This window comes from Malaclemys terrapin, chromosome 10 (genome assembly GCF_027887155.1).
Source record: "Malaclemys terrapin pileata isolate rMalTer1 chromosome 10, rMalTer1.hap1, whole genome shotgun sequence".
Lineage (NCBI taxonomy): Eukaryota > Metazoa > Chordata > Testudines > Emydidae > Malaclemys > Malaclemys terrapin.
The window spans coordinates 33,770,447-33,787,179 of NC_071514.1; the positions used below are offsets into that span (position 1 = coordinate 33,770,447).

The window sequence follows — 16,733 nt, forward strand, 5'->3', positions numbered from 1 at the left end:
AAATAACGCATTAATTAACTTTGTGACTGAACTCCTTGGGGGAGAATTGTATGTCTCCTGTTCTGTTTTAATCACATTTCTTGTTATAGCAGTCTTGAATGATGACCCAGCACATGTTCATTTTAATAACACTTTCACAGCAGATTTGACAAAACGCAAAGAAGGTACCAATGAGAGATTTCTAAAAATAGCTACAGCACTCGACCCAACGTTTAAGAATCTGAAGTGCTGTCCAAAATCTGAGAGGGACGAGGTGTGGAGCATGCTTTCAGAAGTCTTTAAAAGAGCAGCACTCCGATGCAGAAACTACACAACCTGAATCACCAAAAAAGAAAATCGACCTTCTGCTGGTGGCATCTGACTCAGATGATGAAAATGCACATGCAATACTATGCTCTGCTTGGATCATTATTGAGCAGAACCTGTCATCAGCATGGACACATATCCTCTGAAAGGGTGGTTGAAGCATGAAGGGACACACGAATCTTTAGTGCATCTGACACACTAATATCTTGCAATGCGGCATATTGCCATGCAAATGCCTGTTCTCACTTTCAGGTGATTATTATAAACAAGAAGCAGGGAACATTATCTCCTGCAAATGTTAACAATCTTGTTTGTCTGAGCAATTGGCTGAACAAGAAGTAGGACTGAGTGGACTTGTAGGCTCTAAAGTTTTACGTTGTTTTATTTTTGAATGCAGGTATTTTTTATACATAATTCTACATTTGTAAGTTCAACTTTCATGATAAAGAGATTGCACTACAGTACTTGTATTAAGTAAATTGAAAAATACTATTTTGTTTTTTACAGTGCAAATATTTGTAATAAAAATAAATATAAAGTGAGCTCTGTACACTTTGTATTCTGTGTTGTAATTGAAATCAATATATTTGACAATGTAGAAAACATCCACAAATATTTAAATAAATGGTATTCTATTATTGTTTAACAGCGTGATTAATCACACGATTAATCACGATTAATTTTTTTAATCACTTGACAGCCCTAGTTTGCACCCTGCCCCCACTCAGGGAATGGTTAACAAGCTCCACCAAACACTGAATCGATTATCTCCTGTGATGTGGCAAGGCCAGATGGCTACAGTAAAGTAGTGAGGAACAGGTATGTTAGCCCCAGGCTAAACAAATCCCTGGTACCATGGTAACCAAATGGCAGTTGCTCCAGGTTAATCAAGACATCTGGGGCCAATTAAGATCCTTCTAGAAGGCAGCGGAGATAGCAAGATTGATTGGGACACCTGAAGCCAATCAAGGACTAGTTAAAAGCCTCCCAGTTAGTCAGTGCGGTGTGGGTGTCAGGAGCTATAGGAGGGAGCTGTGCTGTTGGAGGAACGAAGTAGTACGGATTCATATCAGGTGCAAGGAAGGAGGTCCTGAGATAATTGTGAAGAAGATATTGAGTGGGGGCTGCTGTGGGGAAGTGGCCCAGGGAATTGTACATGTCCTATTTCCAAAAAGTCATCTTCCATAGCTGCTAATTTTAGAGTCCCTGGGCTGGAACCTGGAGTAGAGGGCGGGCCCAGGCTCCCCCCTCCCCTCCCTGATTAATCACTGATACTGGGAGACAACAGAGACTGTGCGAGGGAGGGTTGTTTCTCCTCATCTCCCTTGCTGGCTTATGATGAAAATGGCTCAGTAGACTGTGACCCTTGCCTCTAGAGAGAGAAGGGCTACGTGGAGGGTCACAGTGAGCCTCTGAGGTTAGCAAAATCCGTCAGGAAACGCAGGACCCAGGGAGTCAAGGACAGAACTTTGTCACACTCCACACTGACCTTAAGCAGTTAGGAAGAATTTGGATCCAGCTTGCAGGAAATAGCCCAGAGTTGCCATCAGCCACTCTGCTACCAAAGTGAGCAACAGTGGCTGTAACTACAAGATTCAATATTGGTTGCCTCAGGACGCTATAGTTTTTCCAGAGAAGGTGATACATTCACCATGAGACTCTATTCCTGTAACCAAGCCCAGGCTGCTAGGATTAACAAAGGTATAGAATGCCCAGAACAGTTCCACTGTGTGTGACCCCACCAATACAGCTCTACAGGTGAAATCTTTGTCTCTCTGTGACGGGTAGTCTGCCCCTTAAGGGTAGTAGTGCATAATGGTCAGCCAATCCCATCATGTGGTTTGTTCCTTTAAGATTTTAAAAAGTCCAGTGTATATATAGATATAGATGTGTGCACACAAAGCCTAGTAGATATTGGCAGAAAGGATCTGCTCCCAACCAACCAGTTGGGGATGAGCTGAAAGACAAGGACCAGCATAAATGCTGCCTCCTCCCTCATAGTTGGGCACACACTAGCAAGAGATGGCTGACCCTCTGAGCCTGAGAACTAATTGGGGGAGAAAGGGCCAGTGGAGGGAGAAGCTGGTTAAGGTCCTACAGCTGGCTAAAGTACACCTTGCTCCAGGAGAGCTGGGGACTCCTGGCTGAAGGAGGGGGAGGTAACAGCTGCCTGAATTACCCAACTCCAGGGGAAGGTCTGGGCTCCTGCCTCATAACGAGACAGCGACTGATGTATACGCTGCTGCAGAAGGAGAGCTGGGGACTGCTAGCTGAAGGAAGGAGGTAATAACCATCTGACTTGCCCAGCTCCAGGAAAGCAGTTCTGGCACCGGCGTTCCACAAGAGGAACGGGGAACTGAAGAGGAGCCCAAGGAGGGGCGAAAGACCTCTTGTTTACCTTAACTTGGGACTGTTGTGTAAGGTGGTGTTTATTTTGAGACTTTGAGTACCCCAGAAGGGGATTGAATTTTCAAGTGACCTAGCCATGAGGCTAGGCCACAGAACATCCAGATGGAGGTGATTAACAGGGGGAGGCAAACAAGGAGGTGGCCCAGCAGCCCACACAGACAACACAGGCTGGTGGAGTGATTCTGTGGATGTGGGTTCAACTTGGGGCCAGGCTCCATGACACTCCCATGCAGCTACAGCATATGGTCTCCAAAAATCTGTCATAATTTTGTTCCGTCTGATACTACTTCCATGGCACTCTAGCCTCCTTTTCAATATACTTTGTCACAGTCATCTGTGAACCATTGAGAGTGAAGCCGTCAGACAGGTGCATTCAGGAGCCTTAATAGCATAGGACAAAATGTAATTAAAGTCCCACAAAATTATCAATAGAATGGCAACTGGATGAACAGTGCTTTTCCTTCTGCCTGCCTGGAGGCCCAGTGGTTCTACTAGTCCCCAAAGGCAGACCACTAAAATAGGTCCATTGCCCTTCTGGGATCGTTGTGTCCCAACTTCAAATTAAGTCAGCTCATTACAAAGTTACATCCAATCTCCAGTGCTGATGCAAACACCTCAGTCCAGATTCCAGAGTGCATCCAACCTAAAGTGTGGAACTTCAGCATCCCAGGCTGTCACTGCAGTGGTGAATCAAAGAAATAAAAGAAAATTAAAGGTTGGGTGATTCTTTGAGCATTCTCCCAGATAGGAAGAAATGGCAGCGATTAAAAATGAAACTGTGTAGCAGGGTTGGGTTTTTTAAGGGCATAAGCATGTTTATATTCATGACTCAATTACTTAGAAAAAGTTTCTTGTTTTGTATGCTAAAATCATGGGTGAGCAATGCCATTTTAGATGTTTATTGCTCTTTGATTTTATAACTGATTTTTGTCTAAATTTTCATCCCCTGGTTTGGGCAGACTCCTAAAACCGCAACTGTAAAACAAAGAGTACAATAAACAAGAGGAATTATATTATCAAGAAGGAGTTGTAAATCTACCGAGATGCTTATTGAGGTAGTGAAAGAAATATTACTTTGCCATTAATAAAGTGAATTGAGTACAGGGTGTTCTGGAAGTGTTTGTTGAATGAGCACATTTACATGACCAGCAAATAGGTACATAAATACTTTAATATTATAGACAATGTAACATGAAAATCATTTCAGTGCTACTTATTCTTACTTTGGAAAAAGGATATCTAGTAAAACTACATTTGTTTGCTTATCCTGTCATTAGCAGGGCCGGCTCCAGGCAGCAGCTTACCAAGCAGGTGCTTGGGGCGGCCACTTCGGAGAGGGGCGGCACGTCCAGTTGTTTGGCGGCAATTCGGCGGACGGTCCCTCACTCCTGCTCAGAAAAAAGGACCTCCCGCCAAATTGCTGCCACAGATCGCGATCGCGGCTTTTTTTTTGTTTGGCTGCTTGGGGTGGCCAAAACCCTGGAGCCGACCCTGGTCATAAGTTTGGCATATAATTGTCCTGATTTTAGTTGTAATGTAATATCAGTCTCACCAGAGGGTTAAAAATAATTCTCTTCTATTTAAGTTTTCTACACCATTCCCGGTAAGTTGCAGAACTTTGGAGTGAACTGCCTCTGAACATTCGTTTTATGAGGTCTGCAAAAGTATAAGATCTTTCCTTTCCAAAAAATGTTCAGCCTTGTACGTGTAGGAGAAACTTGCTTATTGGCCTTATTGGCACTGTGATTAAAATGGCACTGATCACTCTCATGTTTTCCATGGATGGGTGCTAGCCTTGTCTCCCTAGCCACTGTAGACAGGGACTTACTGAGAACTGTTAGTGAGACCATGATCTCCTGAATAGTCTAATACATCCTTTGTGCTCTTTTGTCACAGTTCTCAGACAATGCATCTGTCAGCCTTGGTCAAGGAAAGCACACTAGAATCTTTCTAAGTAACAACCATGATTAAACATGGTTGGCTGATACAATAGTTCAATACCCAGTGTAGACATGGCTTTTGAAGGAGCAATTCAGAGTTGCTTTTCTTACACAAGTTCTTAATCAAGCCACTTTCATAATAGAACATTACGGCTAAGTGCTCTTTCCATTCTGACTTGTGTTTTGCAGTAAGTGGCTTAAATTATAGTATTTTATGCCATTAATGGTATTAAAATGAGGTCTCCATATTATACACACACTCTGTATTTAGCACATAGTTTTGAGGTGTAACAGGGAATCAGCTTGGTCAAAAGGCACTAAAAATGCTACTGAAGTTATTGTCTTCCCCTCGGTTAATTTTAGGCACGGAGTGGGTGGATCCAGAGGACCCGACAGTCATTGCTGAGACAGAGCTATTGGGGGCTGCAGCTTCAATTGAGGCTGCAGCAAAGAAGTTAGAGCAGTTGAAACCACGAGCCAAGCCGAAGGTGAGTGTCCATCTTCCATGTTCTTTTTAAAGTTAATGCCGCAGAAATGCAAATAACTGGTATCATGGGGAGTTGATTGCATCAAGGTGATGGTTGGAACAATCAATCCTTACATTGTCCTCAGCTGGTGCCAGTAGAAGCTACACTTTTCAGACAAGCTAGGCGTGACTTACCACAAAGGCAAAAGATATTTGGTGGCTCTTTCAAGTGGTGGACGTGCAAGTAATAGATTTGGATATGGAGGGGAAGGAAAGGTAATTCTTAGCAAAAGCGTTTTCAAGTTACAGGATAGTTATTGTTAGTTCATTCACTTTTCTCTGTCCAAAAAATCTTTTCTGATGTGAAAGATCATTCTTGTTCCTCAGTTTCAGAGGCTTTTGAGCCCACTCACTCACTCTTCAGTGTGTGTGCAGTGTACTATGGGAGGTTGTGGCCAAAAGATCTTATAAAATCAACACACAGTATTTAACTTGTAGCAAACAGGTGTTTACTTTTAAACTCTTTGTTTAAAATATAAACTGATTCTTCTGTGCTTATTTTCTCTTAATTCTATAAAGGGAAATGTATAAATGAAGATCCCATATGAATGCTTATGTAGTCTCATATTTTTGTGTGTTTCAGATATGTCCATGAGAATATTTTTAAGTAAAATGGAATTAACTGCTTGGATGTGTGTCAGAGGAATTATACGGCAATTATTATAACCTGAAGTAGTTAGTGTACTTGCACAGTTCAGGGAGTGGGGGTATGACACAGAATCACTTCACTCCACAGTGTAGAATCCCTGACAAGTTTTGGAATAAATCTCCATGAGACCCAGGACTGGGCCTCTTTTAATAAAAATAAGGCATGCCATTAACTTCAGAAAGCAACGCTGTGGTCATGTCCTTTTCTCAGTGGGTTCAGAGTTACTGGACTTTGTTCTAAGCAGATGAGGAATCTTCCCAAGAAAGCAGGTTCTAAAGGTCATTCAGTGTCAGACGGTTGTTGTCAGGAGATTGTGGTATTTTCTGTCATTCAGGAGCATAAGATTAAGACCATTTTTAATAGCCTCACAAGGTGGGCTGTGGTGATGTCCACTGCTTGGGGATTTTTTCTTTCAGTGGGGAGAATGAAGTCCACGAAAGAGCAATGCTTTTCTTTGTTCTATGGGTTTTGTAATTGGTACATTCATTTTTTGTGAAGAAAGAAAGTTGCTTGTAATGAGATTATGTGGAGCGGAGGATTGAGGCTGGAAAAGTCCTTTAACACGTTTTCTACAAAACCGCTACACAATAGCATATCTGAGTTGCCTAGTAACCTTGAAACCATTCTCCTGCTAACATCTAAACCACTCCAGTGGCCATTGTCATTTAAAAATGAATACAAATCCTACACCTGCTCCTCATTTAACATGTTAATTTGAGTATTCAGTCTGCCTGTGCTTTATTGGGCTCTTTTTGTCATTTTGTTGAAAACACATTCATATCTCTGGATCTATATTTCATTTTGGAATAAAACTTTCCTTCCATCACTCGTAATTCAGTTTATCTTTCACAAACATTTACTGTAATGCAAGTGAAAGGTGCTGGAATGACCCCACTGGATATTTCAAACTCTCTGTTTATCCACAGAGCAGAGAACAGCATCAAAGTGCGCTTCCTATCACCATCCCATCAATGTGTTACAACACAGATCAGGAGATACTGTACTGCCTGTAGGGGAAGAATGTTTTAGGTAGCTCACTCTTAGATATTTCAATCTTAAACTGCTGTATCAACAAGGCATCTCTGTCACTCAAATCTAAACTAGTAATTAGACATCTGTTCTCTTATAGATAGTCCACCAAATACAGAAACATAAAAACTGCTATATTGGATCAGACCAATGGTCCATCTAGCCCAGTATCCTGCCTCTGGCCGTGGCCATTAGCTTCAGAAAAAAGTTGCTGGAGAGCCTGCAATAGACCCCGGCCTGCAGGGAAAGTTTCTTCCTGACCCCTCTTAATTAGAGGTGGATTTACACCCTGAAGTCTGAGGGTCTGGATCCCTTCCAAAATTCTTGAGGTTTTGTGGGGTTTCTTTGCTTGTTTTAATCCTTACTATTTTAGCTCTGTCTATGTTCCTGTTTATTAATATAATAGAAATGAAACAATAAAGCTAGCACTTGTTCTGATTTTGTAATTGAGTTGCACTAGTTTTGTTCCTTCTCTATATAACCTTTATTTTTTATTCCATTTCCCTTTTCTTTTTGTTGTGCCCCCACCCCATTGCATCTCTGCACCACACACCTCCCATTGCTGTCTTAATAAGATTAAGAAGGCTAGAGTGGGACCAGCAACTTTCCTCTTCAGGAGAATCATTCCTATTTCAGAGAACATTCTCTGTTAAGGAATAGGTCTGTGAACTCCTGTCCGTGTTTTATTGCATAATGTACATTCTTTCTGAATTAAACACAACAGCCTGGCTGCAGAGCAGATACAATCTCTTGCCTTTCAAAAGCTTAAATGCTCTGACTACTAGTACAATGTCCAGATGATGTTTTAGTACTTGTCTTGTTTCTGAGCTTGTGTATCTAAAAGTATTTTGAGGAAGACCCTCCTTATCTGTTCCTCCTTCGGGTGTAATACAAACTGTCTTGGATTTTAATTGTGGTGTCCAAGGGAAAAAATGGTCTGCTGAGCTGTTCAAACTTTTCTGTTCATTATATAAACAGGTTATAGTGGGTGGTATGTCCTTTACAACACAGTTATGGATTTACATTGATTGTGGTGTCTGTTTTGGTGGGTTGAATATCTTTTGCTTATATTGCCTGTTCTAATATGACATGGTCCTTGATTTGTAAAGATACCACCTGGTACAAAATAACTACCCAAAAAAGCAAGTTTAAAAAAAAAAAAAAGAAAGAAAAAGTAGTCTCTGTATTTCTTTTATGGAATTAAAAATGACATGTTTCATTAACTCTTACAATGGAAAAAAATAGTTATAGGAAAACAATGTTGTTGCTTGGGTACATCACCAGAGACCATTGTTGTATGTGCATTATATTCCTGTTGGTGCACTCTTTATGCCTCCGTGCAGACTTATGCCTTCAAACACAAGGCAAGGGGTTGCGTCTTTAGCAGTCGATAACAGTTCCCTGCTGTTAGCCTTCAGCAGTGTGTCTTTTTTCCCCCCCAAGATGAATCAAACCTGGATGCCTTTTCTGCAGGGCTCTGTGTGATATGTTTGATATATTAGGTTGTTATTTAATCCAACTATATATCAAACATATTCCTATAGTGTCCTGCCCTGTCTCCGGGGGTTTATAAAGTAGTATAAGGCAATATGAAGGAATACTTTAAATCACAAGCAGATTTAGAAGACTTCCTGCAGACTCTGATTCTAATCTGATTTTTTTTAGAACATATACAGTGAAGTGCTCTTTTTAATAGGGTTATTCTTGGGGAGATGCGTAAGTTGTATAGGTTCATTTATAATGGGCAGCAGCCATGCAAGTACTAAATCTCATAGGAGTGGTCTCTTGTGTTTACCTGGCTGTGTGCAGTAACTTACCCTTGTTGCTATATCTTTATTAAATTGAAGTTGAGAGGCACTTCAGAAGAAACATAGTTTCTTTCATGATTGTTGGCAACAAGTTAATGGTGGTTCACTCATTCTTCTACTGATCCTGAATCTATTCATGCTGTCCATTACATTTGAAGGATGTGTAGGAAACTGGTTAAAAGTAAGGAAGTACAAAAATATCTGTATCTAACTCTGACACAAAAAGGGTAGCCAAATGACATTGGACAATGACTCCTCCTGTAGCACTTCTTGTGCTGCTCAGTCTTGGATTGTATATGTAGTGACCAGTTTGGACCTCTCATTTTGAGGTATACCCTTCAAACCACACTGCTAGTGTGTAGATGAACACAAGTATGGACCTTTTGTTGTGCCCAGCAGGATGTGCAACAGTTGGTCAAGCTGGTTATGCTCCAAGACCAGCATGAGGGGTGGGTAAGCATGCCCACAAGCATACTAAGCAATAGTTGTCCTCTGCACTGAGCCCTCTGTCTCGAGCCCTCTGTGTGCCCACTTTTTACTTGTGTGTCAAGGACAAAAATAATGGGAAGGAATGGACAGAGTGGACCTGTTGAAGAAAATAGCAGAGTAAGCTCAGTTCCCCTCTGGTTACGTGGAGGTGCTGCATAGGACTGGTCAAAAGTTTCCATTGAGAGTGGTTTTCGACAAAACCCAATTTACCCTGGCAAGCATCTGCTTTCCACAGAAAGTGTTTGACTTCTAGCTGGAAAACCGGGAAGTATTCAGCTAACTGAAAAATTTGGGGTTTAGTTTTTTGAAAAAGTCAAGATTTTTGCTGAAAACTTGAGTAAAAACAAGAAAATTCATTTTCATAGAAATTTTCTGTGGAGGGATAAACCTGTTTTCCAGCCAGCTCTAGTGCTTAGCTATTCATTCCCATGATAGGTCTTATGCCTGCCCCTATGTAGCAGTACCTTAGTAACTGCACCATAGCTTTCTCATTGATGCGAGATGTAATTCCCCTGCAATCCTTTTTCAACTAGTCATTTTTACATTGTGTTTATACGTACAACACTGAGCACATCATGCTATGCTGAACGAATCCCATACTGGTACTTTTCTTCCCCATCTGGCGTTGGTTCTCTGAAAACTTGTAGAATATTTTGAGAAGGTGTTGCATGTTGTAGAGGTATTTCTAATTCAGTAGTTAAGGACTAACTGAAAAGCTTTCTAGCCCTGATATAGATATCCATATAGCAAAGCCATGGCAGTGAACGTTTTTATTAGGCTGTGTGAATAAATAAAATCCATCATCAAAATAGTTGCTGAATTGTTAGCTGATTCAGTAGTAAAATTAGAGTTAACTTCCGTACATCACGGTCATTTAAAGAATAGTGCATATACTACTATTGATATAAAGAAGTAAACTAGCTCTCAGCTCATGGACACTTCCACTATTTTGGAAATAGGCTTAATAATTCCAGCTCAAGACAGTATTTTTCTAAAAATCAGTGAATGAAAACTGTACTGTGACACATCAGAGAGGCAAAAGATAGATGGAGCTGTATACTAACCTTCCTCTGCTTGGTACTTGAATTTGGATTTCAGCTGTAATCAAGATGGAATTGCTGGTCTCTACTTTCTTTACAGTGGACGTTGGCCCTTGTCCCCAAACCACCAGATATTTGGGTGAAGTTGGCACTATATTCTCTATAGAGGCCCAGAACTGGAAATAGCAGCATTGCTGCACATTGCCAGAAATATGTGCTCCAACTTGTCCACTGTCTGCTCCCATGAAGCTTTTGGGGGACAGGGGAGGGGGTTGTGTGCTACTAGATTTTCACTGCAAGAGAGCCAAATTTACCTAATGTGTTTTAAAAAAATGATACCGACTGAGCTAAATATAGTCCCTCTGGTCTACAAATTGTGCCCTTGTGTTAGTGGTCAAAGTAAGAGATTAACATTTGAGGCCTGTTGCATAAATCATAGGCCACTTTAGTTATTGTTTAGATACTATAGTTGTGGTGGTGTTGCATTACAAACATGGCCAAAAATCCATCTGCTAAGATGACTTGTTTCATTAACATGGTAATTCCTTATCATAAGCGTTTTGTACAGATGTACACGTGTGCTGTTCCTAATTAGCAGAAGCACATATTCTGCATTCAGTAGGCAGCTCTTGTTCTTTTATCTCGTCCCTTAAGGTGCCATCCAACATTATCATTACATGGCAGAAATTGATGCTAAATAGTTTTCGTTTAGGATGCCATATTTCTTCACCAGTGCCTTGATTTCCATGGATGCTGCGTTTTCATCTCCAGGATTTTGTGACTTTCTATTTTATTCACATGGTAGAAGTTATATGAAATGTTGTAGAATCAAGCACCCTACGGCTTGTTCTTTAAGCTGTGTGACATGAATTAATACCCATGAAAGTAACAGGAGAATACAATTAGCTTTTGATTGGGTATAGAACAGGCAGGGGATGTGCATGCTTCTGTATACCAGCTTCCCAAGATATTTCTTATTGGATGTGCAGTGCTCCAGTTACTTCACCTCTGAGCCCCTTGTGGTGCCTAACTCCCCTGGAATATGGCTGGTGGTTTTGTAGTGTCCCACAGAGAACTAGAATGAGAGCACCTCACAAAAGTGACTTTTGTTTGTGATTTTCACCAACATATCAAGTTAGGTCTTTACAGATGAGGTAGGGCACAAAAATCACTGTACTTTGTAGCCCCTTGATTTAGAAAAGGGTAACATGCATAGAAACAAGGGGCTGATATTAAACGTACCTTTTCCTTCTGTAAAGGCAAATGGAGAGAAATGCAGGAATGGCCATATTTTCAAAAAGACTCTGCTCTCATTTAGGCCCCTCCATGAAGTGCTCAGTTTTTCAAATCGACGCAGGAGCTGGTGGCTGCTGTGCCCATTTGAATATCTGCCCCCCATTTTGGATGCTGAACACTTCTGAAAATTTGAACAAACTCTCCACATCATGGCTTTCAGCTCTATGCAGCTTTAGAGTGGGATTTGGCACACAGTAATTAAAAGGTCAAAAAATGTTAAATGTTTAGGCACTGCAATTTAGGAGTATTTTGGGTTTTTTATATTCACAGTTCTTGTCCTACTTTCTCTGAAGGAAAGATCTCCAGATTAATCCTGAAAGTGCTGTATATCTGATATCCTCCATCTGAAGGCCACCAAGTATTAGGCTGTTCTGAATGGTGGAGTAAAATGTGATAATAAGTTTAATGTTCAGTCTATGGTACCATTGATGTATGTGGTGCTTTTCAAACACTTAGGAAGACAGGGTCCCTACAACAAATATTTTTAAATCTCAATTCAATACAACATAAGAGAGGTTCAGCCACAAGAGTGGAGTAGGTACCACCAGAAATAAGATTCACTATGGAAGACGTTAACCTTTTGACAGGAGATGTAATTTCTTGTCATTAAAACCAGTGCTAACGACAAATGCCTTTCACTGTCGTGGCCATTGATCTAATCATACATTACAGACCGAGCTCATGTGGAAAGTTCTGTTTCATCAGATGTTAACTCACTTTCTTATTTGAATAATCAAGTCGCATCAGTGTGTGTAAAGGACAAGTAATAAACATGTCCATTGTTTCGGTTACTTCCCCACACCCTACTAAGTTACCAAAAATTTTAGAAGAATCTGAACATTATGCATTTTATCTCAAAACGCTGCTTAGCCTCAGTTGGAAGAGTTAGTGGTGGTATATGAGAAAGCTGTACTCGCGTGGATTGTGGGAAAACATGTGAAAAGACCCATCTCTCTTAAGGAGTCCTGTTAGGGGATGCATTATGCCCTAATGTCCTCGCTGATCATTCTGCTTTTGGTGCCATTTAATATATCATTTGTTCATGGTCACAGTCAAAGTAAAAATCAAAGAAAACAACAAATAACACACGCACACGTATAACCTTGTAATGCTTGTAATTGTTCTGAAAGTAATAAACATACCTAAGCTAGGAGTAGATGGGGGATGTTGACACATGAGCAAAGCAGCACCTCCATATTAACTGCCCAGGTTTAGGAAACTGACATTTGCAGAGTAATAGTTCATCTTTCATCTAGAGAAAAATATTATTAAGAATGGTTAATCTTCCTAGTTCATGCTTGTTACAACGTTGGTTTAGGTGTTTGAATGGTTCCAGACAGACCTTCAACATTTGTAACTCCAAGAGGACTGAACTGGACTGCTTTGCAGTACTTGCTATCAGTGAAGTGATGCAGATTACAAAAAGCAATTAAATTAATGGGCTTACTTGATAACTATGTTCTGCTTTTCATTACAGATGAACAAAGAAGCATAATGATAACATTAGAGTTGTAGTTTTTTTACAGCTTTTATGCATTCCCTTCATTACATTTACTAAGTAACTATGTGCTTTGTTTAACAAACTCTAATAATCTCAGCAAACAAACCACTTTAGAACACTACAAAGATAATACTGTGTGGGAAAATGAGAATTCCATTTCAGGCTACTGCTTTACCTGTATTTTTGAAAATAGTTTTTAATGCTTCTAGTGGAAACCAGAAACTCAGTGGCATGCACTGAAATATCTTGTGTGTGGTATTTAAATAAAATCTGTCACTTTAAATTTTGCACAAGGTTGGCCACAAGGGGAACATTACTTTCCAGTTAATATTTGTGTTTGTATCCAATAGTTAATACTGTTGTCTCTTAATTTAGGCCCCAGGAAAGTGCTTTGTAGAGTGCAAATAAGGCATTGTTGATTCTTTGTCTCTATGTAGCTGGATTACAGAATCCAAAGAAAATCTGTCCTGGAAACGGAAGAGAAAGCACTCTGTTCTGAGTTTTGTGTGACAATGTTCTGTTTTGGTTATAGCAAGCCGATGAGACTCTGGATTTTGAAGAACAGATCCTGGAAGCAGCTAAGTCCATTGCAGCTGCTACCAGTGCCCTAGTCAAGTCAGCCTCGGCAGCCCAGAGGGAGCTGGTGGCACAGGGAAAGGTGGGTGAACAGGACATTCAACACAGCGGAAGTATTTTAAATTGTAAAGAATGTAGCTTCTTAGCTTTTCTATGTATGGAAGGCACTCTGGATTGACTAATAAAAATGTAAATCTATTGGCTTGCATGCCCTGGCCGGGGTTGGTTGAAAAGTCTGTTTAAACATAGCAAACGTAATTAGCAAACATAATTAGATTTTTGGCTTTCAAATGTCTCAGCTGTTTCTTGTTAAGAAAAGTGTTTCACTCCATGAAGGGGAGTGATCCAGGCTCATAACGTATGGTCCCATAGTACATTTTGTGATTTAAAAAGAAATGGAGTAGTAAACAATAACATTCTGATCCAAGTTAGCAGAGGGCATCACTAATTGTGCCTTCAGTGTGTTGAATGATTCAGTTAGGGCCCCGGTATGAACACAAATTAGACATGTGCAAATGGATACACTTACAGCTATTGCTAGGACAACTAACGTGCTTACAAAATTGCTCTATGTCCATTTGCCTTGTTAACATTGAGTGCTTTCTATGCCATTTCACTTCCATTTCTTCTTTTATCTAATTCACTTAATTTGAATAGAACTTAAATCTCAACAGCACCCAGCTTGTTTGCTTCTGAGGACAGTTTGCCATAGGACTACCATTGTTTTATATTTGTGGTTTCTAATTATATTTAAGCACTGATTCTGAGCAGACTGTGCCGTTGAGCCCTGGGACAAAAGAGCTATTCTGTCTTATTCAGCTGGGCTTCCTAGGGAACTTGTGTTTGGTTCCACTGTGATCACAAAGCAGTTGTTCTGGAACAGTAGCATTGTAACTGTTCGAAAAGATCTCCTATAGAACTTACTTAAAATGCATAAAACACTTATTAAATAGATAGTTATTGAAAACTGACAGCAAGAATAGTCAAGCAAATGAGAATTTAGACCTCTGCCTTATTGCTCCACTTAGATTATTGCATTGTTTGCCTTTATGTGATAGAACTTGTTCACATTTAGTTATATTATGACGTACAGCATCCTTTGCTATTCTCCCCACCACCACCCCAGAAAAGAGAGAGAATATATCCTCATATAAATCCTAAATATCTGTCAATTTAGACTTCTTGTTGGAGGGAACAGTTACATCTTTCTCCTCATGTCTTTTTGAGATGGAAGCAAGCAACACTTGTGCCGTGTTCCAGCAGAGCTCAGAAAAATTGCTAAAAACACTTTCATTCCTCCACTCCAGGAAAACCATAGCTTGCCATTCTGATGTGAGCACATTAGTCAAATGTAGTGCCATATTAGCAAACCTATTTTTCCAGCTTTGATGGAAGATTTTTTAGGCCCGGCTCTACCATGCTAACACACTAATTCTTTAAGACCAGGAATTTTCATAGTCAGTGCCTTTTATCGACAGTGGGTTGCCTGCTGGCATGAGCACTGCCTTCTCCAGCTCAACTAATCCAGCAAATAGTGCGGTGCCACTTAAGGGCAGAGCTGAACCCAAACCCTTGCTCTGAACACCCACGTACTTTGGAAAAGCTTCAGAAAGGATCCAAACTTTGCTGCCCAGGCTCAACTGGAGTTACTCAGAGTGGTTTAAAATAGATCCTTTCATTAGGCAGAGAACTGTTCACAAGTAAATGTACAATAATGAAGATTCCTCTGAGGTAATGAATTCAAGACACACACCTCATACCTTTTTCCTAATTATCAATCTTCAGTTAATTGGTATTGTGAGTGTCTTCCAATTCCTGTCTAGAGCAGACACTTGCTAGCCAGATTTACAGCATGATGGCCTTTGAAATGAGCAGACAGAATGCTTCCCAATTCTCCCCTGTCTGCACATAAAGGATGCAGTCTGGTATCATTCCTTTAAGCAGTGCAGCATACGTTCCTCCCTTTTACACATGTCAGAAGAAATGGCTGATGCCTGGTGTGGGGGCCATGGCTCAATCTATTACCCACCTATCACCTCAGTGGCAAGCAGTGTGACAGAGCAGGGAGCAGGGCAGATTTGACCTGGGAATGTTGCAGGGGGATTGCAGTGAGGAGAGGGGACTTCCCTTGAAGGAAGCTACCTGAGCTGTAACCTGAGCCAGGAACGGGGGTGGGGAGAATTAACACCTTCTGCCCGGGAGACTGAACAAAGGAGAGGAGCAGCGGGAGGAGTTTGGAGTTTAGTTTCGGTTTGGGCTGGGTGGTGCAACGCAGGGAACCCCAAGCTGGGGTCTAAGCTCCCTGAACCTCCCAGAGGGACCTAATTGAGGGGGTCTGGTCGTACCTACACGCTCTGCTTGAGACTGTGTTCCTGTCCTTAAATAAACCTTCTGCTTTACTGGCTGGTTGAGAGTCGCAGTGAATCTCGGGAAGAGGGGTGCAGGGCCCTGACTCCCCCACACTCCGCAACAACTGGTGGCAGCGGTGGGATCTACTGCACCCCGTGGACGGCGCTTCCTGCAGTAAGTGACTGGGGAGCAGTAAAACGAAGGGGGATTGACGGGGACCAGGCGTGCTGAAGAGTGAGAGAGAGACGGTTATTACCCCTGGGAGTGTGTGACCAGCGAGAAGGACTTTTGCAGTAACAGGGTCCCCCGGGGGGATCGCAGCGAGTGGTCCCCGGGGCGGAGGAGTCTGCAGCTCGACCCTGGCAGAGAGGTGGTGACCTCGAGAAGGGCTGGCACACTAGGGGGCCCCCTGGGAACTGTGGGGAGCTGTGAGCACACAGGCCGGTGAGTGGCCAGCAGGAAGATGTATGCCAAGCGGCTTAAGAGTGACCTGGTGGAGCTGTGCAAGCAGAGGGGGCTGTGCATTGGGAGGCTCACCAAAGAACAGCTCATTGCCCGGCTGGAGGCGGAAGATCGCGCGAATGAACTGATCCCTGTGTCTCAGGGAAGCAGCCTGGCAAATGCAGCGCAGGCACCAGTGTCTGTCCCAGCTGGGAGTGGTCAGCCGGCTGCTGAGGGCTTCCCGAGACCCCTCCTTCCTATGCCTAGGGGAAGGGTGGGGAGGAGCCCAGCAAATACCGAAGGCGCCGGGACCCCCCCGGCCAGCAGGGGACCCTCTCGGCGAAGCTCGCCGGCCAGCAGAGGATCCTCCCGGC

At 41.9% G+C, this 16,733-nt stretch overlaps 1 protein-coding gene across 4 annotated transcripts in view; it reads left to right on the forward strand.

The window, feature by feature from the left end:
- The window catches only part of TLN2 (talin 2), a 382,138-nt gene that overhangs the window by 350,485 nt on the left and 14,920 nt on the right, over positions 1-16,733 (forward strand). For 2 of the 4 annotated variants that reach the window (XM_054041883.1, XM_054041884.1), the window contains 2 exons: positions 5,019-5,143; positions 13,526-13,651. In XM_054041883.1, the coding sequence (XP_053897858.1) occupies positions 5,019-5,143; positions 13,526-13,651 (251 nt within the window). Of the gene's footprint in view, positions 1-140; positions 857-5,018; positions 5,144-13,525; positions 13,652-16,733 lie in introns of those variants that run through there. The other 2 variants (XM_054041885.1, XM_054041886.1) reach the window with 2 other exon arrangements.